We start from the raw sequence: 26,019 nt of genomic DNA, 5'->3' as shown, positions 1-26,019 counted from the left end.
AGCCCATTAGGTCTGCACCAGCTGAAAAAGAAAAAATACAAAACTAGCCACCCATTCTAATTCCACCTTACGGCACCTGGTCCATAGCCTTGCCGGTTACAGCACTTCAGGTGCTGATCCAGGTACCTTTTTAAATAAGTTGAGCATTTCAGCCTCAACTAACAAACCAGGCAGTGAATTCTTCATCCAGAGGGTGGTGGGTGTCTGGACGTTTTTCTTCATGTCCCCTCTAATCCTTCTACTGATCACCTTAAACCTGTGCCCCTTGGTAATTGACCTCTCCATTAGGGAAAGTGTGTCTTGTCTACTCTATCTAGGCCTCTTCATAATCTTGTACACCTCAACTAAGTCACTCCTTGGCCTCCTCTGTTCCAAAGAAAACAACCCCAGCCTATCCAACCTTTCCTCATTTGTTGCAATTTTCCAGCCCTGGCAACATTCTTGTAAATCTCCTCCTCCTGTACTCTCTCCAGAGCAATAATGTCCTTCCTGTAATGTGCCAAGCAGAACTGTACACAATTTCAGCTGTGGCCTAACCAACATTTTATACAGTTCCAACATTACATCCCTGCTTTTGTATTCAATACATCGTCCAATAAGGAAAGCATTCCAAATACTTTCTTTACCACTTTATCCGCCTGCCTTTCCACCTTCAGGTACCTGTGGACATACACTCCCAAGGTATCTCACTTCCTGTACCCTCACAATAAATGAGAAGTTATGGAGTATTCTGTTGCTTTGTTTGACCTCCCCAAATGCATTATCCCACGCTTCTCTGGATTGAATTCCATTTGCAACTTTTCCTCCCACTCAACCAAGCCATGATATAATTCTGGAGTCAACAGTATCCCCTTCACAATCAACAACACAACCAATTCTCGTGTCATCTGCAAAACACCCAATCATGCCACCCATATCGTCCGTTACCATTTGCTTCTTGTCACTGAGCCAATTTTGGAAGAAGGTACAGGTATGGAGCTGACCCCATTCTAGGTCCTAATCCAACTGTGTCCATCTCCAAACTGACCCTGGCTCTGGGTCAAGTGTCGTCTTGCATTAATGTGGATGGTACTGTACTCGGCCCCACATTAACTCTATGTACCAGATTCTCCTACAGGGACACCTGCTGTACTATTACTACTTTTCTGCGCAAAATTTGGCTGGAGCAAAGTGATATGAAAAGATATTCATGTTACACAATTGCAAGTGCCAAAATGGCAGGGAGAGTGGGTCACAAGATGGGGTTATTTTCTGTTCACCTTTTTGTGATTGCATTCTGAAAATGTAACCATATTAACAGTCACTAACATGGTGCAGCATTGAGACCCTCTGGTAATGAAGGAATTGGTTATGCTCTCAATTTACTTCCAATTGGTGGCCCCATGCTGGGGTTTTAAACAATTGGTTCTCCATTAATTATTGATGAAGTTTCGTTTTCTTTGAAGCAGCACAGTTTAGAGGAAGTCTTTGCGAAATGTACAGAATTGTTTGATTTACCATTAGTGTGTTTATATGTCAGATGTCTCGCACTCATTGGTTCTGTTTTTTTGTGTCAGGCACTTGCAAGTGTTCAGAAAGATTTCATAGGAAAATATCCCCCCCCCCCCCCAAATTGTTGGGGGGGGTGGGTGTGTGTGTGGAGAGACGGGCGCGAACCCGATCATCACCCCCAATCAAGGACACGCCACCATTTTATGTAGGTGAGCCAATTAAGACCCGTCCATCGTGATGCGTGCCCGGAAGTGCTGTGCATGAAAGAGCGCAGAGAACTCCCTGAAGCACAGAGATGCCTCGGAGATCAGTTTGACATGTGTAAGTTTAAATAAAGGAAAAAACTTTTGAAACATGTCCCTTCATGTGACACTGTCACACAATTTGGGACATGTCAAAGAATTAATGTAAAAACATTTTATTACATTTTAAAAGACTTCATGAAACCTCAACCTTTAAGATTGGATGGGCAGCTCATTTTAATTGAGTTAATGGCTATTTAAATAGCCTTAATAGGCCTTTGGCAGTTTGTTGGGCAGGCAGCCGACTTGGCTGCGCGCCTGCCGAACTGACGATCTAAATGACTTGCAGTGATGTCGAGACGCATGCCCTACATCACCGTGCGTCATTTTACATGTTGGTGAGCGGGCCCCACCCCTACTCACCAACCGGAGAATTCTGCCCATAAACTTGATGTTTTTGGGGAAGTTTGTAGATGGGAAATGGGTGCAGGAGTGAAAGCTGCTGCATTAGTTTCTATTGAAGAGGCAGCTTATTATTGAATTGATCTACTGGGAATGGTGCCTAGATCCAACCCTGTGGATGCCTGGATAAATAAGTTCACCCTGCACTTCAAAAATGGTTCATTGCTCCAAGGTGTTTGACATGGTCAGGCACCATGCAAGTACAAATATTACGATGTACACATATTACCATGTACACACTGTCCAAAGAATCAAAGCTTGGAACTCGCCCTTAGTTTAAAAGGAATGTGCCTTGGCCAGTTCTTCAATAAAGCACAGTGTGTGCTGGATGAAATAGATATGTAAACAAGTTCAGCAGCTGCAGTATTAATCTTTTAACCGGTTTGTGGCCTAGGATCTAAAAGTCCAACTTTGCATTCTTATAGCACCTGTCATTTTTTTCTTTATAAGGAGATGTGGCAGCCAATTTACACACGAGGTCCCACCTTTTTGTTTTGGAGTGATTATGGCTAGATGAGCTGCATTTCCTTTGATTTTCTTTTTAAAAAAACATTGACCAGGACATGAGAGAAGTTTGAAATAGTGCCAAGGGATCTCCGTGAGGGAGCAGAAGGGGCTTCAGTTCAACACCGCCTCCAACAGTGCAGCCCCACTGCTCTCCCTCCCCTCCCCAATACAGGACTGGGAGCACCAGCCTAGATTTGTGCTCGAATATCTGGAGTGAGGCTTGAACCAATGACCTTCAGACTCTGAGGCAATAGCACAGCTACAGAGATGCGTTTATAAGTCAGCTGCTGGTCTATGGAACCATTTGCTGCATCCTCACAGCTTTTAAAAGTCTGAAGAAAGACCAAACTTGGATGAAAATATTGGGTGTAACTTTTTTTGGGGTCACTAATGTTCCCTATCAATGTACATGCTGCCACTGACTGACTGCTCAGTCTTTCCAATATTCTCTTTTTTTTTAATCAGGTATTTTTCGAGAACCCTTTTTTTCCCTTGGAATAAATATCATATCCTCGTGGCTTGTTTTAATGCTCCACTTGTCTCATGTAAGCCTTGTTGCTACCCTGTCACTTTGGGTTGGGGGGGATAATTTATAACATTAGTAAATGTTAAATGGCATCAGTTTCTTTCCATTCTGAGCAGTGGTTTGCAAATTGAATGACATTTTCATAAATTGTGCCCAGGCTTCTCCACGCCTTGACAATTTCTAACAGTGTTCTCGCACAGTTACAGTAACCAGGGACATGTTAATAATTTTCACCTCGGTTTTGGCTTATCTATATTTGATTTGGCTTTCTTTAATATATAACATGCAGAGGTGAATGGAGCATTGTAATGGACTAGCCTTTTTAGAATAGCTATGGAAAAGGACTGGTGCAATCAAGGATTTTTTTAAAAAAAAAGCTTTATTTCAATGAGACGAAAAGGGATCTAGCCCTGTCAAATTGGAATCAAAAATTGGTAGGTAAAACAATAATTTGTACCATTTGGAGGCCTTTTGAAAAAGCAGATGGTTTGAGTACAAAGTAGACACACACCTGCCCATGAAAGGGGTGGATGGGTGGAGAAAGGAAAGTGCTACATCTCCCTGGCTGACTAACAATATTGGATGCCAGATTTGGACTCCATAATGCCAGTGGTTTTGGCAGTACGTGAGTCCAGAGGAGCTAAACATAGCCAGCTTGCTTCCAGTGGAACCTGTAATGACTGCTACTTTAGTGTGGTAGCACAGGCGTGTTTTGCTTGTGCTGGAAGCATGGAGAGTGGGTAGATAGAGATGTCAGTCAATATCAAACACTTTATTTGGTGCCCAACCTGCAAGTCCTCTTTGTGCCCACTCGAATGCAACAGAAAATGCATTTAACCGGGCGAGAGACATGCCCCTATTTAAAGGCATCACCCTGGGGACTTGAGGGAGGTGTTTTCTTTTGCTGCAGAGTTAGTGGAGGTGCTGGATTGCTGGAGGAGCTTGCGCAGGTTTTCGAAGACAGAACAGGGTGGCATTGGAGCTTTGCAAGGATTTGTGGAGTATGAATGCCTCTGAAGTGACTATATATTTGTGTTGGGTTGTAGGTTCAAAAAGATTTTCAAAAATGCTGGCTGCAAAACATTGTAACATATTTACAGTTATGAGAACACCAATACTAGCTTCTGATCATGCTTACACTCCAATCCCAGATCACATGCGTATGTCAGTTCCTTCCATCATGTTACAGACCATTATAGTTAACCCTTAATGAGACTTAATCTAACATGCTCCATTTATTGTACATCTTCTCCACCACACCTCTGCCCTCCCCAACGTCTCTCTTTAGACGTCACTGTTTTCTGATGTTTGTGGAAATCCAATGCTTCAGTGTCCTAGTCATTCTGGACATTTCAGTGTTTTGTAGTCCCATAGGAAATGTAGTCTCTCTTTGCTTTCTTGGGTAGGTGCCATTTTTCTTTTTCTCTCCATCTTCTCTGCGCTCTCTCTCCTCGATGATGCTGTACACCGAAAAGCATTGTGGTGTCTTCACAAGCCTACCATACCTTGTTCCCCTCTATCTGTAGGGGATAAGGACGCTCATTTTGACGCTGGTCTTCTGGATGTTGCTGAACAGAATTTGAACTAGTAGATGATTCGGGATCACCTAGCTTTGATGTCATCTTTCATTTTGTGATAATTGCAACCTCTCTGGTCTCTGTACTTAACTCTGCTCAATTGCAAAGCCCTCTTGTTTCTTGCTGTGCCCAGTTCTGCCTGGACAGTGTAAGATCTCTGGAGTGGTGATTTCCCACTCCCCCACCCCCCATGATTTCTCCGTATCTTGCTTGAGCTGGATCAAAGATCCCACAATATTGTCCTGTAACAACTATCCATACTGTCTCATTTGTGTACTTCAGTAAATTTCCTCTCTTGTACTTTTGTGAGTCTAGTGTCTTTGACCTTCTACCAGGACCTCTGCAGTCCAATAATTTCTGTTTAATTCTTTAATCTCACCCCTTCTTGGGAATCAATTTTTAACTTCTACGTTATGGATTCTGTTTCCCTTTTAAAACTTTTTTCTTTGAGTGTTCAGGCCATTTTTCTACTGTGACTGAAAATGCCCCATCTTTTTATACAAATGACATTGTGTCTTTTGGCAATTTCTACACCCATGTCTCTCTCTCTTCCACAACAGCTGGTCTGGACTGCTGCCGTTAATTGCTTTTCTTTTTTTTTCATTTACGGGATAGTGGTGGTGTTCCCATGTGTCTGCTGCCCTTGTCCTTCAAGGTGGTTGCGGTCATGGGTTTGGAAGGTGCTGTCTAAGGAGACTTGGTGAATTCCTGCAGTGCATCTTGTATATGGCACACACTGCTGCTACTACTGTGCGTCGGTGGTGGAGGGAGTGAATGTTTGTGGATGTGGTGCTAATCAAGCGGGCTGCTTTCTCCTGGACGGTGTCAAGCTTCTAGAGTGTTGTGGGGACTGTGCTCATCCATGCAAGTGGAGAGTATTCCATCACACTCCACACACTTGTGCCTTGTAGATGGTGGGCAGGCTTTGGGAAGTCAGGAGGTGAGTTACTCATTGCATGATCCCATGCTTCTGACCTACTCTTGTAGCCAGAGTATTTATATGGCTAGTCCAGTTCAGTTTCTGGTCAATGGTAACCCTGAGGATGTTGATAGTGGGGAATTCAGCAATGGTAATTTTTTTTTTAATTCATTCATGGGATGTGGGCTTCACTGGCTGGGCCAGCATTTATTGCCCATCCCTAGATTGTAATGCCATTGAATATCAAGGGGCAATGGTTAGATTCTCTCTTGTTAGAGATGGTCATTGCCTGACACTTGTGTGGCACAAATGTTACTTGTCAGCCCAAACCTGGATATTATCCAGGTCTTGCTGCATTTGGATATGCACTGCTTCAGTATCTGATGAGTCGCGAATGGTGCTGAACATTGTGCAATCATCTGCAAACATCCCCACTTATGACCTTATGATGGAAGGAATGAAGCAGCGAAGACGGCTGGGCCTAGGACACTACCCTGAGGAACTCCTGCAATGATGTCCTGGAACTGAGATGATTAACCTGCAATAACCACAGCCATCTTCCTTTGTGCCGAGTATGAGTCCAACCAGCAGAGAGATTTCACTGTTATTCCCATTGATGCCGGTTTTGCAAGGGTTCCATGATGCCACACTCAGTCAAATGCTGCCTTGGTGTCCAGGACAGTTACTCTCATCTCTCCTCTGGAGTTCAGCTTTTTTGTCCATGTTTGGACCAAGGCTGTAATGAGGTCAGGAGCTGAGTGGCCCTGGCGGGGCCCAAACTGAGCTATGGCTTAGCAAGTGCCGCTTGATAGCACTGCCAATATCTTCCATCATGTTACTGATGATGGAGAGTAGACAGATGGGGTTGTAATTGGCTGGGTTGGATTTGTCCTGTTTTTTGTGTACAGGACATGTATGGGCAATTTTCCACATTGCTGGGTAGATGCCAGTGTTGTAGCTGTACTGGAACAACTTGGCTAGTAAGATTGACGAGTAAGATTTTTGCACTTGTCCTTGTATCGGCTTTGGCTGTGAGCGAGTTAGCAACTTTTCTTTGGACATTTGATGCTGATAGTAGTAACAAAAGACTCAGACTCATAGACTTTTACAGCACAGAAGGAGTCCATTCAGCCTATCATCTCCATGCCGGTCAACAAAGATCTGACAGCACTAATCCCATTTTCCAGCGCTTGGCGCTGGAGGCTAAGGCAACGCAAGTGAATATCTAAATACTGCTAAAATGTTCTGAGAGTTTCTGACTTAACTGTTTGACTTCATCTACATGCAACACATTCACGACATGGAAAGCCTATTTGCTTTCTAATTGAAGATTTCGCCACTCTGAATCCGCACCCTGGATGCTTGCGAGGTCTCTGGTACACTCCTTTTGTTGCTGTAGTATGCCATGTATACTTTTATTTGGTTGTAACTTTTTTTTGTAAGCTCTGGTCGCACCCCGGTACCAAATTTCCTGCATTGGTGAACCCAATGCCCTATTACACCATATAACCTTGCAAAGTTCTTGGAACACTGGACAAATGAACTCCCTCCCTTCCTAAGAGCACTGGCTGCAGCAGCTCAAGAAGGTGGCTTATCACCACCTTCTCATGTGCAATTGGAAATGGGCAATAAGTGCTGGTCTTGCCCACATCCTGTGCAAAAATAAACTTTGCAGTTGGTGCAGGAAACACATCATTGGCTTCCTTCCTTTCTGCATCCTGGCTACCACGCCAATATTGGCAGCTGCACCCAATGCTTGTAGGTGTGTGTTATCTAGCCACAATGGCTTCATATTTTCTGCAGTGTGTCAATATCATGACTTTTTTTTTCTCAAAGGCCTTTTTGGGAAGCTTCAATCAGCAAACGGACTATGACTCCATAACAGCCCAGCTCCCAAGAGCTCACAGTCCTTGCCCTTTATCATGGCATCTGCTGATGAACTGATCAATTAATTCTTGTACTGTTGTCTATAAGCCCTCAGCTCCAATCATCTATTCTGAAGTTCACCTTTCACACTAAGCTGATCCTGCAGCATGTTCCACAGAGTAATAGGGTCCTTCTGATCTTCCTCAGGCCCAAGTGTTGACTTTATGCAACCCTTCTTTTCCAATTGCAATCTTTATTTTAACTGCTTGTTTTAATCTGGTTCTGGAGGAGAAGTTTTAAAGCATAATTCCATCCTTTGTTTAAAAACCTTAAATTTGGATAGGACACCTGGTGGCCTTCTAATTCATGCTGGGAAATTTGGTGGTCACCTTCCTGATGTTTTCTGTCAAAGCTCTTGAATTACAGATGATTTGTATTCTTGTGTGCAGAGTGATCCGGTAATGGCAAGTACTTTTTTTTTTAACTCACTTCCCTCTTAGCTTCCGTTCAGGTTTTTGCCACACTCATCCAGAGGCACTGTTTTCCTGTTTTGCTTGGGAGTAGCACCTGAGGACATCTCGATGGCCCTGCAACTTTTTTACCCGATTTAAAACCAATTGCACGGTGCAACTCTTGAACTGACTCATTTCTCCCTTTCAGCACCTGGTCCCACGCTGCTTTACATCCTAGTTCCTTGACGACATGTCAATTTACATGTTCCCTTAAAACAGTGCCTTGTGTGCATCAAGGAACCCTAACAAAACTGGAGTCGATGGGAATCGGAGAGAAAATTCTCCATTGGTTGGAGTCATACTTAGCACCAAAGAATATAGTTGTGGCTGTTGGAGGACAATCATTTTAGCTCCAGGACATCACCACAGGAGTTCCTCAGGGTAGTGTCCTTGGCCCAACCACCTTCAGCTGCTTCATCAATGACCTTTCTTCCATCATAAGATCAGAAGTGAGGATGTTCGCTGATTGCACGATGTTCAGCACCATTCGTGGCTCCTCAGATACTGAAGCAAACCATGTCCAAGTGCAGTCTTTCCTTCACTGTCACTGGGTCAAAATCCTGGAGTTCCCTAACAGCACTGTGGGTGTACCTACACCACATGGACTGTAGCGGTTCAAGAAGGCAGCTCACCACCACCTTCTCCAGGGCAATTAGGGATGAGCAATAAATGCTGGCCTAGCCAGCGACACTCGCATCCCATGAATGAATTTAAAAAAAACTCTCACAAATCAAGTACCCACTTTTCTGCAAAATACTGTCTGCAGAGAGACTCTACCTCCCAGGGTTTCGATGCACATGTGATCTTATTGCATCAGATCTTGTCTGTGGCCCCTCCTCTGTTCTTCAACCTCAAACAATGTCATCATGTTGTATTTCCAGCTTCTTTACACAAACTCACCAATCTCTCACAGGATCGATAAACCATAAATAAGTTTGATTTTTTTACTTGAAGTCTACAACTAATGTGTATATTACAGGATAGTTTAACAAACTGGTCGTCTGAAGGGATTCAGCAACTGCCTTTTATTCACAGCATACTGGTCATATTTTGCTTTACGTCCTAGTTCCTTGAGATGTGCCAATCACCATGTTCCCTCAAAAGTGATTCACAACTATGCTGTCATTTGTTATCCTGAGATGTGTTTGGTTATGTGTTCAGGATCTAGACTGGCTTCTCTGGGGTTTGTCTGTTCTCCCAGGGTAAGCTGCTTGAGACTGCAGTTTGTTAAAACCATCACGCTCTCTCTCTCTCTCTTTTTACAGCTACTATGTACATATTGGGAGCTCTACATGTGATTCTCCACCCTTGGATAACTGCTGCTCAGTCATGTTATTCCATCAGTCCTTTTGATGTTAACCCTTTGCGAGATGCACCATAGAGTCACAGCCTCAGCCATTCCAGGAATCTTTTGGAGCATCAATTGCTGAACTGCTGTGAGCTTGCACCTTACTTATTTTGTTTTTGAGCACTGGTATCGGTAACCATGATGCTAGCAGTTTGAACCTGCATGGCACCAAGCATCTGACTTCAGTCTGAACCTCTGCTATAGCATTTAGATATTGGATGGCTTCTGCCTGTGATGCAATGGAAGCTGAGACATTGACCGCCAGGAGTTGTGATGTGGCTGGGTCAGCAAGTCCTGTCATGGAGTTTTCCACTGCACTTCTCCTCTGGAGAACATGGACTGCAAGGTTGGCAAGAAGCCCTGTACCAAGGTGGAGGTAGACTCTGCCATGGTCCTTTTTTACAGTGACTGTTGAAGGTCCATCATTGCATTGAGTATCTTGGTGTGTGTGCCCGTCAGTGTTTTTTCTTGTACACTGTCCTATTGAAATCCTTCCTGAGTCCTGTGCCCTCTGGTGAGCTGGCGTGCACACACCCTGGCCTGGCTGCAGCCCACTCATGCCTGGTGGCTCACCACATGCTGATCCTATCTCAGTTACCCTGTAATGTACACAGTGCTAGTGTCTCAGCTGTGAAAGTCTGATCAAGTGATGCTGCATCTTCAGAAGGCCTTGCTTTCCTCTTCTTTTGTGAGGCTGCAATGACTGGTTACACGGCATCTTGGTGAGTATCTGAAAGCAAAAATGCATGAGGAGAGGGTGGGATGGAAAGCAGGTGGTCGGTCCATGGTCACACCATCTACAGCTTGAGCTCTTATGCCAGATAGCAGGGTGAGGGTGAAGTGGGATTTGAGGATTGCATTGGGCCGGAATGTACCGTCATCCTGGATGTTCTCATTGACTCTATCTGCAACAACGCAGTCACTGCCACAACAGAAGTTTGCTGCACTGTCCCCTTCAAAGGTCTCACTAGTGCTTGTCCCCCTGCTTGTTCTCTGCCCCTTTCTGGTTTTGTGAGACATTGTCTTGCAGCAGGGAGGGCAGAATGTCAGTGCAGGTGTTGCAGTATTTGGATGATATGCCTGTCATAGTTGAATAGCTAAAGGTCTGTGGAAGCTGAGATGTGGGTGTTAGGCTTGCAGTATTGCTAAGGGTGAGCTACAGCATCTACATGTATCCTGACTGCTGCTGGTGAGCAGAGGATGTGGTGCAGTGAGGTTTTCACACCTTTTTGGATGGAACACTGACCATAAAAGTGGGCGGAGGGTTCTACAACTTGTATTTATATAGTACCTTTTTTAAGGTAGTAAAATGCCTAAAGGTGCTAAATTGACACTTGAGCCTCCTAAGTAAATGCTAGGGCAGAGACTGTGGGCTCACTTTTTTTTCTTAGGATTTAATTCTGTCGTCCCCATCGGGGAAGTAGCTAGAACCAGTGTAAATATGCCAGAAGCATGTAACAAGTCTGAAAAATTGTCTTACCAAGAAATTGCATTCCTGCTAGCAATGGTGACATATTGTGAAGACTGTTGAAATTTGAACATGGGTAGTGAGAGAAATGGTCAGAAGTATTACCTGAGGACATCTGATCTGTGGAGTTACCTTATGGCGCACTTATATATCTCAAGTTATTTTCATGTCTGCTAAAGAACAAATCCACCATAGAAACCATTTATTCAATGCAAGATTATTTAAACTTCTTGCATTCATGTATGTGGTTGACTCTATAAATAGCCAGCAAGCCACTCAGTTGTATCAAACCACAAAGTCAATAAGGCCCACTACACATGAGTGGGCCTACACCACATGGACTGCAGCAGTTCAAGAAGGCAACTCACCACCACCATAAGGGCAATTAGGGATGTGCGATAAATGGGCCCAGTCAGTGATGCTCACATCCCATGTGACGAGGCCTTTTTTTCTTGCACAACTTGTAAATCGTATCGAACTCCCTGGTAGATTGATGTAATTCTGCCATTTCAACATCTCTCTCACTGTTAAGCTTCACACAATCTTGAATTCTAACATTCCTGTTGGAACAATGGTTGTTTACAACGCCATTGATGGAACCTGTCACAACCAGTTTGGATCCAATCACCGTGTCCTGAACAGGCATCGGCAAATCTTTGCCCAGGGCCGACTGCTGCAGTGTAAAGCTCTCCAGATGAAGAATAAGCCTCTGCATAAAGAGAGTGTTCCTCCAAAGTTGGCTTTCCTGGTCCATATGATCTTTTCACAGGACATGGCTGTCACTGTAATAAAACAAAAATTGCTGGAAAAACTCATCATACGGACTTGAAACATTAACTCCCTGTTTTTCTCTCTGCAGATGCTGCCAGATATCCTGAGTTTTAATAGCTTTTTTCTTTTGCTTTGTTTTTTATTTCTGATTTCTAGCATCTTCAGTATTTTGCTTTCTTTATGTGTGTGTTGCTGGCTAGGTCAGCATTTGTTGCCCATCCCTAATATTACTCATAGTTTTAAACAGTCATGGTAATTAATATTATCCATTCTTCTTGGTTTGTCTGTAATACCAATACTTTGCAAGATTTTGTTCATTGACTAGGAGCTAGCCATAAATAACAGCCCTATTGAGCTCAGTACAATGTTTGACTTCTGTGGGATTTAAGTTCTCTGAAACCAAGTCCACCCAGGCAAAACATAATTAATTTCTGGTAACTCGCTGAGTAAGTATGCATTATCCGTGCTGTGTACACTTTCTTGGGTGTGCATATAATTTTCAGGCTCTAATTGTACTCCCTCATCAAATGGCTACGGAGCTGTCTTTTGTCCTCTATACAAATGAATGTTTGTGAAGGATGGTTGTATAGATCACTTTTAAGTTTATTTTTCTTCAGGGCAGGTGCTTCCAGTTGCTTTTTGTTCTGGCTAATATCCCTTTGATTTATGCCATTGGTAATTGAGTTGGGTCCTTTCCTGACACTGTCATTATCCCAGACCAGCATTGTGCGTACATTAAGCTTGGTATTGGGTGGGATGTAACCACTCCTTGTCAAATCTGAAGCTCAACTAGTGCTGTGTCATGTTCTAACACCTGAGTTTGAAGAGAATTGCCCTAAACCATTTAGACACCTGATTTTTTGTTTTTAACACTCGTGTATCTGACGGACATTGCCAAAGCTGAATGTTTTGACATGAGCCTCCTCCCCATCAATCCCAAGTTGATGATGTCTGAGCACAAAGATATAATCTTGTGGCTGTTGATGTTATCTACTGGGATCTGAGAGTTGTCATCTGGAAGTACACTTGTTATTCCTGTTTGTCCATGCATGGAAATTGAACATCGCTTTAGGAACCAAATCCTTTGCTACATCTAGAGTTTAGGTCCTCAGCAATTGGTGGCCATCTACATGGAGGAATGGCATTGGATTTTTTTAACCGAGTTCCTCAGTGCCAGTACAGCATAATGGCCAGCAATCTGACTTTGAATCTAATACTCTGATGGGAAATGTGGCTGCAGAATCTGTGTTGGTATATGTCTCTAATGGCTTTCCTTGCACTTGCTTCTGAAGGCAAATCTCTGATGTGATAATGATCAAATCATCTGTCTTTTTTGGTTGAGGAATAGATATTGGCTAGGGGAAAAACTCCTTACTTTACAAGTGTTGCAGTGGATGTAGAAAAGAAAGACTGATTGGAAAATCAAAGATAGTGAACCTATTGTTCATGTTAGTAATGCTAATGTCATGTTAACTGCAGCTCCACTGGTAGCACATGCTCTCCTGAGTCAGAAGATTGCAGGTTCCAGTCTCCCATTCTAGAACTTGAACATAGAAATCTAGGCTGCTGTTCCAGTGGAGTGCTGAAGGAGTGCTGTGCTGTCTTTCAGATGATTAAACTAAGGTCTGTCAGTGCTCGGGTGAGCTTAATTCTTATGGCCTGGTTTCCTGCTTACCTGCTTAATCTTTATCCCATGATCAACATCACAAAATTGGTCATTATCAATGGCTATACTTCATTGGCTTGAAAACACATTGGGGCACCCTGAAGTTGCAAGGGTGCTGTGTAAATGCAAGTCTTTCTATTTAGGTAGATTTTTGGCATCCTTTTGTATTCAACTGTTAATTTTTAAGATTTGTAATACCTATTTCTTCTCCGAGTGATATACACCCTGGGTGCAGTCCATCATCTACCAAGACAGATGGATGCCATCGTGGATTGCTTCCAGTGTATAACTTGAAGAAAAAGCATAAGACAAAGCAAAGCTGCCAGCAAACACTGCTGAGAACAAAACTGTACTCCAGATTTTCTAGGCTGACATTAGATCTGATACTTGGAGGAGTTGAGTAATATTTCTTGCATGTACTCTTGAATTTCAGGTGATATATCTCGCCCAATGGAGTCGAAAGGTGCTTATGGTGCACCACCCCCTAACTATATGGATGCAGTGCAGCCACCAAGCTATCAAGGGACTGCTGGGTACCCGCCTTATCCTGCAGGACCTCCCATGGAAGGATACCCACCTTATCCTGCAGGACCTCCCATGGGAGGTCCTGGGATACCAGTGCCTCAGCATGCTAACCCTCCTGTTGGTAAGTCTGCTAGTAACTTTCCTTGGAAAGCATTAAAATGAACTCTTAACAAATGACCACATGACAAGTGTTAGACTCTTGTATCTATCCAAATGGGAATCTAAGTGCTGACTTCTAACCATGATATCGGGGAGGGGGGCACTGTTCCCATATTGTAGCCTATCAGTGGAAGGATTACACAAACATAAGTGCTGCACGAAATGATTTTCTTTCATGCCCAAAATGGGCTTTGTGTCCATGGGGTGTGCAAAAAGAAATGGGTAGCCTCGTCATTGCAATTTTCTCACTTAGCTCTACAAACTGCAGTGACATGTGCTAGCCATTCTTATTGTATTGAATGTTAGAGCCACCAGGCTATTCAGGTGTATGGGGAGACTTGCAATGGAGCTGACCCTATACGTACTTGCTGCATTTTCCAGGCTGAGATAGTGGGGAGTCATCAATCCATCTATTTTGCTTCCCTTGCATAGCTTGGAACTTTATGGCCAATTATACCATCTTTAATGCAGCTGAGATCTATTAGCTTCAGCTGAATCAGAATTTATAATGGAACTTCTCCTGATCTATGACTTAATGCAGAATTAGGCAGTGCATTACTCACTAATTCATCAGGATTTATTATACTTGCCTGGACATTTGACTGAGTTTCCAAAAATACCCATTGTTAAGCAAGCCTCAAGTTTGAACTTCTGATCTGTTCAGTTTGGTTTCCCAAGCTTACTGTTGACTGTTTTTAATTAATCACTTTCACCTGCAATTTTGGAGCATTTGTACATATATGTTCTTTTTTGCTTGACTGAGCAAGCTGCTCTTCACCACAAATTACACTTTACCATGTAAGCTGCTACCTGTTTTCCCCTTCTCACTCTGTCTCCATAGTGTTTAGTGATATAAACCAAGTACAAATGCAGAACATAATTTACTAATGGAGGTACTTCAGGGAAGGATAGTAAAAATGGGAATAAAAATATTTAAACTTCTAATTTGATTTCCAAGTCTATCTTGCCATTATTGTAAATGGTTTAAATAGGCTGATTGCTGAATTAGTGTTCTTGCTATGTAGCATGTACTTCATGAATTTCATTTTTTTTTCTTCTTCCCTTAGTGGTGCAGACTGTTTATGTGCAGCCCACACAACACTTCAGCTTCCAACCAATGCAGACAACCTGTCCATCCTGCAACCAGGTGGTTGTAACTCGTGTTAGCCACTCACCAGGTGCACTAACATGGATTAGTTGTGGAGGTCTCTTCCTTGTAGGGTAGGTTATCAAAATAACTATAGTCTTCTCTGAATATTCAATGTGGAAAGAATTACGTTTTAAGTGTACATTGTCCGATACACCATGTATGGCAGACGTGCATATCCATTTGCTAAAACCAATCTTTGAGCACTTTGAAATTTTCACGTAAATGCAAAGTTTCCATGGACAGCAATCTGACTGTGTTGCTGACATTTTCTATTGGACAATCATCGGGTCTGTCAGCAACTGTGTAGGAAACAGATAGGTTATTGTTCTGGGTTGGAACCATTTGCAGAATTGGTAACTGAAAAATAAACGTGTATTCTGGCTGAGTGACAGGAAACAGTGATATACGGGAGACTTGATAGAGGTATTCAAGATCCTGAGGGGTATGGACAGGGTAAATAGTGAGAAACTGTTCCCAATCAAGAACTAGAGGGCACAGATAAAAGTGATGAGGAAAATTTTTTTCAACCAGAGGGTGGTTGGAATCTGGTACACACTCCCTGAGAGGGTGGTAGAGGCAGGCTCAGTCAAGGTATTCAAAAGGGAATTGGATTGGTATCTGAAAAGAGAGTTTTCAAGGTTACAGGGCTAAGGCAGGGGAGTAGCATTAGGTAGAATGCTCTTTCAGCAAGCCAATGCAGACTCAAGGGGCCAAATGACTGCCTCATACACTGTAAAGATTCTGTAATATATCAGAAATAATCCTGGGGGGTGGGGGGTGGAATGAATAATTCAACCCATTAACTTTTGGATCATTGTAGTACAAACAGGAAATTATTAGATGATTTACAGCCAGCAGTAGAAAAAAAGCATCAAAGAAAACATCAAAACAGTGAGGCTGAGGCAATAACAGCCCATTGTGAGGAAACTGGAGAAATTCCAAACGCAGCCTGCTGATCAGGTCAAAATTAACATAAAATGCTGACAAAACAGTGGGTTTCTTAGTCTCGGAGGAATAATATTGGACACTGGCCCTCTCACCGTTGAGAAAATATCTCCACCTAAAATATCCTCACTAGAGGAGACGTCCAAAGCAGAACTCATTGTCTGTTTGGAATGTGGGCAGTGAGGAACAGACAGATTCTGCTTGTAAGCTCATGCAGGAAGGTACAAGAGGAAGAGCAACTAAAAGTAGAAATGTGAATTGCGATTTTACAGGCTACAACCCTTCCAGAATGCAGGAGGGAAGAGGAAGATGCTTTTGATGTTTGGGCGATGTAAGTTAGTGGAATGTGACCTATTGAATTTGGAGGCTGATAGGGTATAAGGTTTAGGGTGAGGGGGATCCTCTTATGGAAGGAGGTTGCAGGGATAGCAGAAGTGCAGGAAGGGTCTGACGTGGTCAAGAGCCTTGTGACAGTAAATAGTAATCCTTGGTTGAAGAGGGGGCAGGGTATTTTAGTAGTTTTGGTGCACGTGATAAAGTTCTTTGCCGGTGCAATGGAGAGAGAACAACTGAAGAAACAGGTTGAGTCTAATTTGTGAAAAAGCACACTCTCTAAATGATTATTGAAGTCTTATATGGCAGGACTATACATAGGAGAGAGTCCTGTAACAGTAAATGCTGCTTCATTAGGAATTAGTGCTGAGGTTAATATACTTACACATTCTAGCTCAAGTGTCTGTGGCCATGCATATTTGTCAGAACTAAATGAAGGATTCTGTTGTACTGTTTTACCCAAGTGACTAGACTACATTTTTCTTCCTAATGATTATACTACATTGACCTGGTCCCTTTCCATATGGACACCTTTTCAAAAACAGTGTTCTACAAAATCTTGTCTTGGATGCATTCTAATTGCCTGACATTTTCTGCTGTTACTAGGTGTGTGTTTGGCTGCTGCCTGATTCCATTTTGTGTTGATGGTCTTCAGGATGTGGAGCACATTTGTCCAAATTGTGGACAGCACATCGGCAGCTGCAAACGCCTGTAAAATTTCACCAAGATGCAGCTATGATTCTGTGACACGTCAACTTTTGGTACTACTACTACTAGACGGAATATTTCTCTTATAGAATCTGATATCAAACATATGAGACTTCATATTCTGGAAGTGGAAATGCACTGCTGTTTTCGAGAAGTTGGAGTAAAAATTATTAAAGTGGGAAGCTGACTATTGCCTGGCAGTATCTTCGTAAGTGTGCAAATAAATAAATGATCTGTGGCCTTGCAAATGTCATTAGCAGCCATTTAATTATTTGAGGTGGGGCAGGGGTGGGTGGTCAGGGTTGTGGGGAAATGGCATGTAATTTTCTTCAGATAATTTTGTCACTTAGTTTAAATGGTCTTAAGTAGGTTTTGGCAACTAGTTCTTTTTTATCATTTAAGCAAGTTGCATCAAAAATCATTCTTAAAATAGTCCAACAATTTGGATTATTCCAAGTAATATTTCTGCAAAGGATTGTGTTCTAATTGGTACTTTTTGGTGGTAAAATCTTTACAATTGTGATTTTAACAGTAAAAAAAAATGCTAAATAAAAGCTTGTATTAAAGGTAGTGTGATGCTGTACTATCACTTAATGTGCTCGCAGGTGGCTGGGCTGGTGATCTGAGATCTTTTTGATAGGTTTTTGTATCTTGTCTGTTTCCACACTGTAACTTCATTTTCTCTTAAGTAGGATAAAGATGAAAGCTATAAAATTTCAAAACACGTTATCTCAAAATCACTTGATGCTACTGCCCAGAGAGTTGGAAACACTAGAAGTGTATTTCTAATCCTACAGTATTGGGATATGTCACACCTTTTATAATTTCCTTGGTCTCCATAAACATTCTGTTCCCTAGTGTGAAAAATTAAATTGGGAAATTTGGAAGTTAATGGGAATGATATAGCATTAAGATCCATGATATTAAATGTGAAAAATCCCATTCTGCCTTAAATGCTGAACAAGAAATAGATTCTAATGCAAGTGATGTTATATCCCTACATCAATGTGTCTGAGGGAAAGTATAAGGGAGAGGCAAAACTGAGAGTCAAACCAATGCTCTGTTCATTCAAATGAAATCCAAAGGGCCAACAGGCAGGTAGGTGTACAGTAATGGTCAAGTCTTTGAGTTAGTGACAGACTTACTGCAGTGGGTGAAATATTCATTGCTATCCAAAGCAATTTAATGCAAAAATCAATAACCTCAGTGGTATATAAACCGCAGTAGGAAGTGAAGCAGAAATAAGATCAATCATTCGATATATTGGAAGCCATAGTCTAGAACTAGAGAAGCTTGCAGATCTTTTTTCTCCAATTACATTTTGGCTATCTGTTTTAGAAGTCCCAGATGTTCAAAAATAAAGTAGTTCTACCTCTTAGAAAGTAGCAAAGCATTTTTTTTTAATCGCTAGAACAAAATCCGAGTGTTATCCTAACCTGCCAATAATCCTAGTTGGATCTGCTGCCCATTTCATTTTCGATCAACTCCAAATTAAAGTAAATTTGGGCAGCAGGGTGTAAAATGGGACAGCAGGTGCCTATACCACACTATTCCTTAACTTTGAGTGTGATTTATATAAAAATGCTTGGATAAGCCTCAGTGGGATGGAACACCCAGGAATTGCACATGTTCCATTCAAATATACACACAGGGAAAACAGTTTGTTGGGCTAAGAAACCTATAGAAACTTATAGTTCCCAATGCTTGTGCTCATTAAACGTCCTGCATTTGATTCTTTATGAAAGCTTTAAACATCAGAATATAGTGCCACTGTCACTTCAACCTATCAGTGAAAGCAGTAGGATTACCCCCACAAACTGGATTTTGACTTGATCTACTTTTAACTAATGGTGGCCTGTCCTAAGCTTGTATTGCTAAATTAGAGTTATTTTGTTTGCAGGTTTAAAACTACTGTATATCTACATTTCTGGTACTAGTCTACAAAATAGCACTGACGAATAAGGATCTCTTATTTGAATGTAACCTGTTTGAATCAGCCCCCTACTTTAAACAAATCCACAGTGTAACCATCTTGGAAATGCCGATAAAAATACATTTTAACTATATGACATTGTGATTTGCCAATGCCATCTCTAGGTATATTTTCAGTGAGCGGGAAGGTTCTTTTTTTTCTATGGGATGGATGTACTGTTCTAGGAAGTGGAACTTTTCTGGTCATGTGTTGTTTTTTTTTCCTCCTGTGTAATTAAACTCCTATTTGATAAATACAAAATGACCAGTGTCAGAAGTTCACATCTGTTGCCTCCCTCTTCCAAGATAAACTCTGCCATTTAGGAGATGAATGCCAGTCCAATTATCACCAGTCAATCTGTAGGAGCTTGAGCAGGCTCATGATGTGTTCTAGCGTCTCGTCTGCAGAAAATTCTGATGCAGAGTGTGAAGCCTGGTCTGTTAAAGAAGTTTGATGTGCAGACACCATGGAATAAAGGGTGCATTGGACAGCCTGTTGGCGAGCTTGCATGGAATGTCTCAGCACAGAGATTACCATTCGAGCTTGTGCCATGGCTTCAAAGAAATCATGTCCAAATGGTATGTGTGGTCTGCTTGAGTGGCACTGACCATGATGAAGCCTCTGCTAGGTGCTTAGCTGTTTGCCACCTTTAGCCACTCATTCCTAAATGATCCAGAAATTCAGATGGATATAAATGGGGTAGGAGCAACAAAAATATTAAGCCTTCCATTCCTGCATTTCAGTGCTTCAACACTTTCTTTAATAAAGCCAAATGAAGAGTACTGAGGCGCACTGCTGCAGTGTGCCCACATTTCTAATAGGAATCGTAGGCCATGTTTGGAGGAGTTACCCCCTGTTTGCTGTACATTGATCTGATGCCCTAGTTGCTGTCACTGGGTCAAAATCCTGGAACTCCCTCCCTAACAGCACTGTGGGTATACCTACACTACAGGGACTGCAGCGGTTCAAGAAGGCAGCTCACCACCACCTTCTCAAGGGCAGGTGGGGGTGGGCAATAAACAGAATATCCAACCCTTCAGGGCTTAAAAAATCAATCTCCAGGGCGCTTGTGTGCACCCCTGGAGAAAAATAATCGGGGTATTAAAACATTTTCTTTTTTTTTTTAAACATTCCTTTTCCAGATATTACAAAAAATGTTGCATATTGGGGAAAAACTGCTATTTGGCTAAGAGTCAAACATCATCCAATTAGGTAATGGATTTTCGCTTTCCAATTGGCATAGACAGGCAGTACGTCACAAGGATAGATATTTTGGCCAACTAATGTGGGGGGAAAGTCATGTGATTAAAACCTCCTGGAATACACTTAATCACAATTGGCAATCATAGCAATGAATGCTGGCTAGCCAGCAATGCCCACTGTAAATAATCTTTTTTTTGGACTGTGGCTTTAAAAACTACCATGGCTGCATGTTCACTGGAATAAGATGAGGAATACCTACAATGTTGCTATCCTGGAACAGTGTGCCATAGAAAAACAGGATGGTGCCAAAAAGGAGTCCTGGACTAAGGGGAGATGCTTGATGACAGTATTTTAATTGGCTTGTGACCAGGGTTTTGTGTGGTGACAGTACAGCTCCTAGCCTGCAAAGAGGGAAGACCTAAAACCTCTCTCTCCCGTGTTTGTAAGATTCCAGTAATTCTGCCATAGTAGCTAGCTGACTATTCCTCACATCTCTCTAACCTGCTTCCAAACCCTTATCAAGAGGAAAAGGGGAAAAATCACCAATACAGACATTGAAAAGCAAGATTTTCCAACCAGTGAGCCACAGACTGAAAGTGCTGAGACACCTTGTGTCATCAACAACAAACTGCAATGAATTTGGAAGACATCATTAAAAATCAACCTATCTAATCGTGTACTCTGGATTGGTGTTATTGAACTGTTTTATCTTGCCCTTAAAATCCATGTTTTGTGTGTTTGTGTATAGGGGTTTAAGAAGGGGTTGAGTTTAAGTTTTATAAGAGTTAGAAGTTAGCAGTTCACATTTCTTTTGCCACTAGTAGGACAATGGGGATAATTTTTCCTATGGCAAGCGAGGGCTGGCACGGAGCTGATTGTTGCCATTTTATGCAAGTAGGCCAATGAAGACCCACCCAGTGTAACGTGCAGTCAGTAGCACTCAGTGCTACCTGTGCTGGCAGGGGGATGAGGGAGAGTCGGGGCCCGCGCTTTTTCGCACACGCTAGCGAAAGAGCGCAAAAATCTCCCTGCACACAGAGATGCATCAGGGAGATTGAATGGATTATAAAACTTTTTAATAAATAAATGTATTTAAACATTTCTCCTCATGTGTGTCACATGAGCTGGGACATGTTTGTGAAGTATGGAAAAATTTATTTTATGAAAGCTTCAGGAAACCTCATCCTGCCCGTGGATGAGGTTTACTGAAAAACAGGAAGGCTGCTTGGGGTTTTCATGGTCGACATTACGCAGTATCTGTCTATTGAGCTCAATATTAAATTGCAAGGGCCTAACGAGATTATTATTTCCCTTCTTTCAAATGGGAAATCATTTGAAACCAAGTTAAAGCTGTGACGAATGCAACTGGAAAAGGGCAACACAGTGCATTTTACTACCCTTCAGAAATGAAAACCTGTAACAACAGTGGAGTACCCCAGGGAGTATGCAAACTTACTTCAGAAATTTTGCAAGCGACTTCAAGACTGAAAAGTGAAGGAACTGGAATTAAAGTTTTTTTGCCACACCGCTCAATATTGAAGCGGTCGGTGTACCTGCAACATGAAGTTGTAGAACCGCAAAGCAACATTGAACTAAAGGCTAAATGAAATAACCTGCATCTGCTGGAATTCTACAGACTCCATGTGGGCACTAATGAATTTCCAAACTTGAGGAGACACATGCTGAAAATTGCATCACTGTCTGGAACTGCATACTGCTGCCAGCAGCTTTTATTTTTCAAAACTTTCTCTCTCAAAGAACTGCCTGTGTGCCAGATTAACAGATGTGAATTTGGGAAACCAGTTGTGAGTAGCAACATTATCAATGCCAGCAGACATAACAGGGCTCATTAAGGAAAACAAAAACAAAAACAATTACCTGGAAAAACTCAGCAGGTCTGGCAGCATCGGCGGAGAAGAAGAGTTGACGTTTCGAGTCCTCATGACCCTTCGACAGAACTTGAGTTCGAGTCCAAGAAATATAAGCTGGTTTAAGGTGTGTGTGTGGGGGGCGGAGAGAGAGAGAGAGAGAAGTGGAGTGGGGGTGTGGTTGTAGAGACAAACAAACAGTGATAGAAGCTGATCATCAAAAGATGTCAACAACAATAGAACAAAAGAACACGTAGGTGTTAAAGTTAAAGTTGGTGATATTATCTAAACGAATGTGCTAATTAAGAATGGATGGCAGCGCACTCAAGGTATAGCTGTAGTGGGGGTGGGGAGAGCATAAAAGATTAAAAAAAAATTTTTTTTAAAAAATAATGGAAAGGGGTGGGGAAAGGAAAATCTATATAATTTATTGGAAAAAAAAAGGAAGGGGGAAACAGAAAGGGGGTGGGGATGGGGGAGGGAGCTCACGACCTAAAGTTGTTGAATTCAATATTCAGTCCGGAAGGCTGTAAAGTCCCTAGTCGGAAGATGAGGTGTTGTTCCTCCAGTTTGCGTTGGGCTTCACTGGAACAATGCAGCAAGCCAAGGACAGACATGTGGGCAAGAGAGCAGGGTGGAGTGTTAAAATGGCAAGCGACAGGGAGGTTTGGGTCATTCTTGCGGACAGACCGCAGGTGTTCTGCAAAGCGGTCGCCCAGTTTACGTTTGGTCTCTCCAATGTAGAGGAGACCACATTGGGAGCAACGAATGCAGTAGACTAAGTTGGGGGAAATGCAAGTGCTGCTTCACTTGAAAGGAGTGTTTGGGTCCTTGGACGGTGAGAAGAGAGGAAGTGAAGGGGCAGGTGTTGCATCTTTTGCGTGGGCATGGGGTGGTGACATAGGAGGGGGTTGGGGAGTAGGGGGTGATGGAGGAGTGGACCAGGGTGTCCCGGAGGGAGCGATCCCTATGGAATGCCGATAGGGGTGATGAAGGGAAGATGTGTTTGGTGGTGGCATCATGCTGGAGTTGGCGGAAATGGCGGAGGATGATCCTTTGAATGCGGAGGCTGGTGGGGTGATAAGTGAGGACAAGGGGGACCCTATCATGTTTCTGGGAGGGAGGAGAAGGCATGAGGGCGGATACGCGGGAGATGGGCCGGACACGGTTGAGGGCCCTGTCAACGACCGTGGGTGGAAAACCTTGGTTAAGGAAGAAGGAGAACATGTCAGAGGAACTGTTTTTGAAGGTAGCATCATCGGAACAGATGCGATGGAGGCGAAGGAACTGAGAGAATGGGATGGAGTCCTTACAGGAAGCGGGGTGTGAGGAGCTGTAGTCAAGATAGCTGTGGGAGTCGGTGGGTTTGTAATGGATATTGGTGGACAGTCTATCACCAGAGATTGAGACAGAGAGGTCAAGCGAAAACAAACTCAGCCATCACATTAAAACCACAGGTGAGTTGAACGTTTCTGTATTCTCAGAAAAAAATTGAAATTGGTTTTTATGTGTGTGTGGCCCATGACTGATTTTGTCTGTAAGTGGCTTTTGATAAGGAAAAGGTTCCCCGCCCCTGCGTAAACCAAGAATATGTCTGCTCTCTCAGGTGGACAGAAAAGATCCAGTGAAACCATTTCATACACATGAGGTTTTTACAGGGTAACCTATACTTGCCTACCTTTAAACTGGTTTTCTAGTTTTCAAATTTTGCTGTTTTCAAGTTTGTCGAATATTCTTTAATCATTACACAAGCCACCTACAACGTAATGATCACAGATTCCTGGTAAAGGTATGTACCTATGTGAGGAGTTGTAAGGTGTGAATCTAATCTGTTTGCATTGATTGAAGAGAGTGGGCAGAATTTTCCGAGCCCCCTGGTGGCGGTGATAGGTGGTGTGCGCGGAAAATGTAGCATGCTGGAAATCCAAACAAAAACAGAATTACCTGGAAAACTCAGCAGGTCTGGCAGCATCGGCGGAGAAGAAAAGAGTTGACGTTTCGAGTCCTCATGACCCTTCGACAGAACTTGAGTTCGAGTCCAAGAAAGAGTTGAAATATAAGCTGGTTTAAGGTGTGTGTGTGGGGGGCGGAGAGAGAGAGAGAGGTGGAGGGGGGGGGGTGGTGTGGTTGTAGGGACAAACAAGCTGTGATAGAAGCAGATCATCAAAAGATGTCAACGACAATAGTACAATAGAACACATAGGTGTTAAAGTTAAAGTTGGTGATATTATCTAAACGAATGTGCTAATTAAGAATGGATGGTAGGGCACTCAAGATATAGCTCTAGTGGGGTTTTTTTTTTAAAATAATGGAAATAGGTGGGAAAAGGAAAATCTTTATAATTTATTGGAAAAAAAAAGGAAGGGGGAAACAGAAAGGGGGTGGGGATGGGGGTGGGAGCTCACGACCTAAAGTTGTTGAATCCAATATTCAGTCCGGAAGGCTGTAAAGTGCCTAGTCGGAAGATGAGGTGTTGTTCCTCAAGTTTGCGTTGGGCTTCACTGGAACAATGCAGCAAGCCAAGGACAGACATGTGGGCAAGAGAGCAGGGTGGAGTGTTAAAATGGCAAGCGACAGGGAGGTTTGGGTCATTCTTGCGGCATCCTGTTTTCACGACGGTGTGAAGGCAGGTCGCGATCGTCCACTCAGCCCACCGATGGCGGGCCGCATTTCCCGCCATCTGTTGGCAGGGAGATCATTGTAATACATTAGCCTATAATTAAAAGGCCATCCCACCAGGCTCTTGGCACCCCATCCACGTCAGCGGGAAAGTACGTCGACGTGTTTCACAACAGCACACAGGCAACGTGCACTTGGCGGCCTTCACTTTGGGGGAACTGCGGTGACTGAGCAGCAACGTTCTCCACAGCTCGCCCGTTGCTTTACAGGCCTCGGGGGCACCAGGGGTGGGGGCAACGGATGCCTGGCTCCGGAGGTGACTGTTGAAGGGGGTGGGGGAGGGAGGGGTGTCCGGGGGCAAGTGTTGGCCAGACTCAGGTGAATGCTGGGGCGTGGGGGGGTGGTGGTGTTAAGTGCAGCCCTGGTGCTGCATCCCATCAAACGTAAGCGAGGGAAATGGCCATGCATTAGGGACACCTGTATGAACTGACCATGCCTCTGCAACTGAGACAGATCAGGCACAGCCACAGTGATATAAGTGGGGTTGGACTCCTAGACTCCCACCCACGCAAGCAACATGGAGGCACCCAAGGGCCACCAAGTGCTCCATACCATTGGCTGCGAAAGTGACCATGGCGCTCAATTTCTATGCCCGTGGCTCCTTTCAGGGCTCTACAGGTGACCCCAGTGGGATATCACAAGCCTCCACCCACAAATGCATCCATAAGGTCATGGATGCCACCTTTAGACTTAAAATGGTGGAGCTTCATCGAGCGTACTGTTTTCTGCTCTCTGTATGGCTGGGTAGATGCTTACTCAGCACATGGCTGCAGTGCGATAGCGAAATGTGGCACCCCCAGAATATATACTTACATAAGTTAGTTCCTAGCTCATTATGAATCTTATTACAATATATAATATCCCTCTTCCTTTTTAAGAAAGTCTCCAAATCAATATAACTATTCTAATCATTAATTCTTTTTAGATAAACCGATGATTAATAATTGATTTTTATGAATAAACTGAATGCCTTCAGAACCTTCTATAGCTTGTTCTTATTTCTCAGAAAAACATTATTCACGGTATCGCTTAGATAGTAGGGAATTGTGCCTCCACCTTGTAGATTTGGCATTCATCGCTCTCAGTGATAAGTCAGCACACTGCACAAGCTGTTATGCGTGT

The 26,019-nt window shown here is 43.0% G+C and overlaps 1 protein-coding gene across 12 annotated transcripts in view; it reads left to right on the top strand.

Moving 5' to 3' along the window:
• The window catches only part of LOC121288623 (lipopolysaccharide-induced tumor necrosis factor-alpha factor homolog), a 93,018-nt gene that overhangs the window by 20,080 nt on the left and 46,919 nt on the right, over positions 1-26,019 (top strand). For 8 of the 12 annotated variants that reach the window (XM_041207275.1, XM_041207271.1, XM_041207269.1 and 5 more), the window contains 3 exons: positions 13,789-14,001; positions 15,107-15,260; positions 17,074-19,408. In XM_041207275.1, coding sequence (XP_041063209.1) covers positions 13,806-14,001; positions 15,107-15,260; positions 17,074-17,182 — 459 coding nt within the window. In that variant the 5' untranslated portion in view covers positions 13,789-13,805 and the 3' untranslated portion in view covers positions 17,183-19,408. Of the gene's footprint in view, positions 1-1,556; positions 1,813-9,413; positions 9,539-13,788; positions 14,002-15,106; positions 15,261-17,073; positions 19,409-26,019 lie in introns of those variants that run through there. The other 4 variants (XM_041207272.1, XM_041207263.1, XM_041207273.1 and 1 more) reach the window with 4 other exon arrangements.

Source organism: Carcharodon carcharias, chromosome 15 (genome assembly GCF_017639515.1).
Source record: "Carcharodon carcharias isolate sCarCar2 chromosome 15, sCarCar2.pri, whole genome shotgun sequence".
Classification (NCBI taxonomy): Eukaryota; Metazoa; Chordata; class Chondrichthyes; order Lamniformes; family Lamnidae; genus Carcharodon; species Carcharodon carcharias.
The sequence above is the reverse complement of the archived record's forward strand: the minus strand, read 5'-3'. Positions and strand labels throughout refer to the sequence as shown.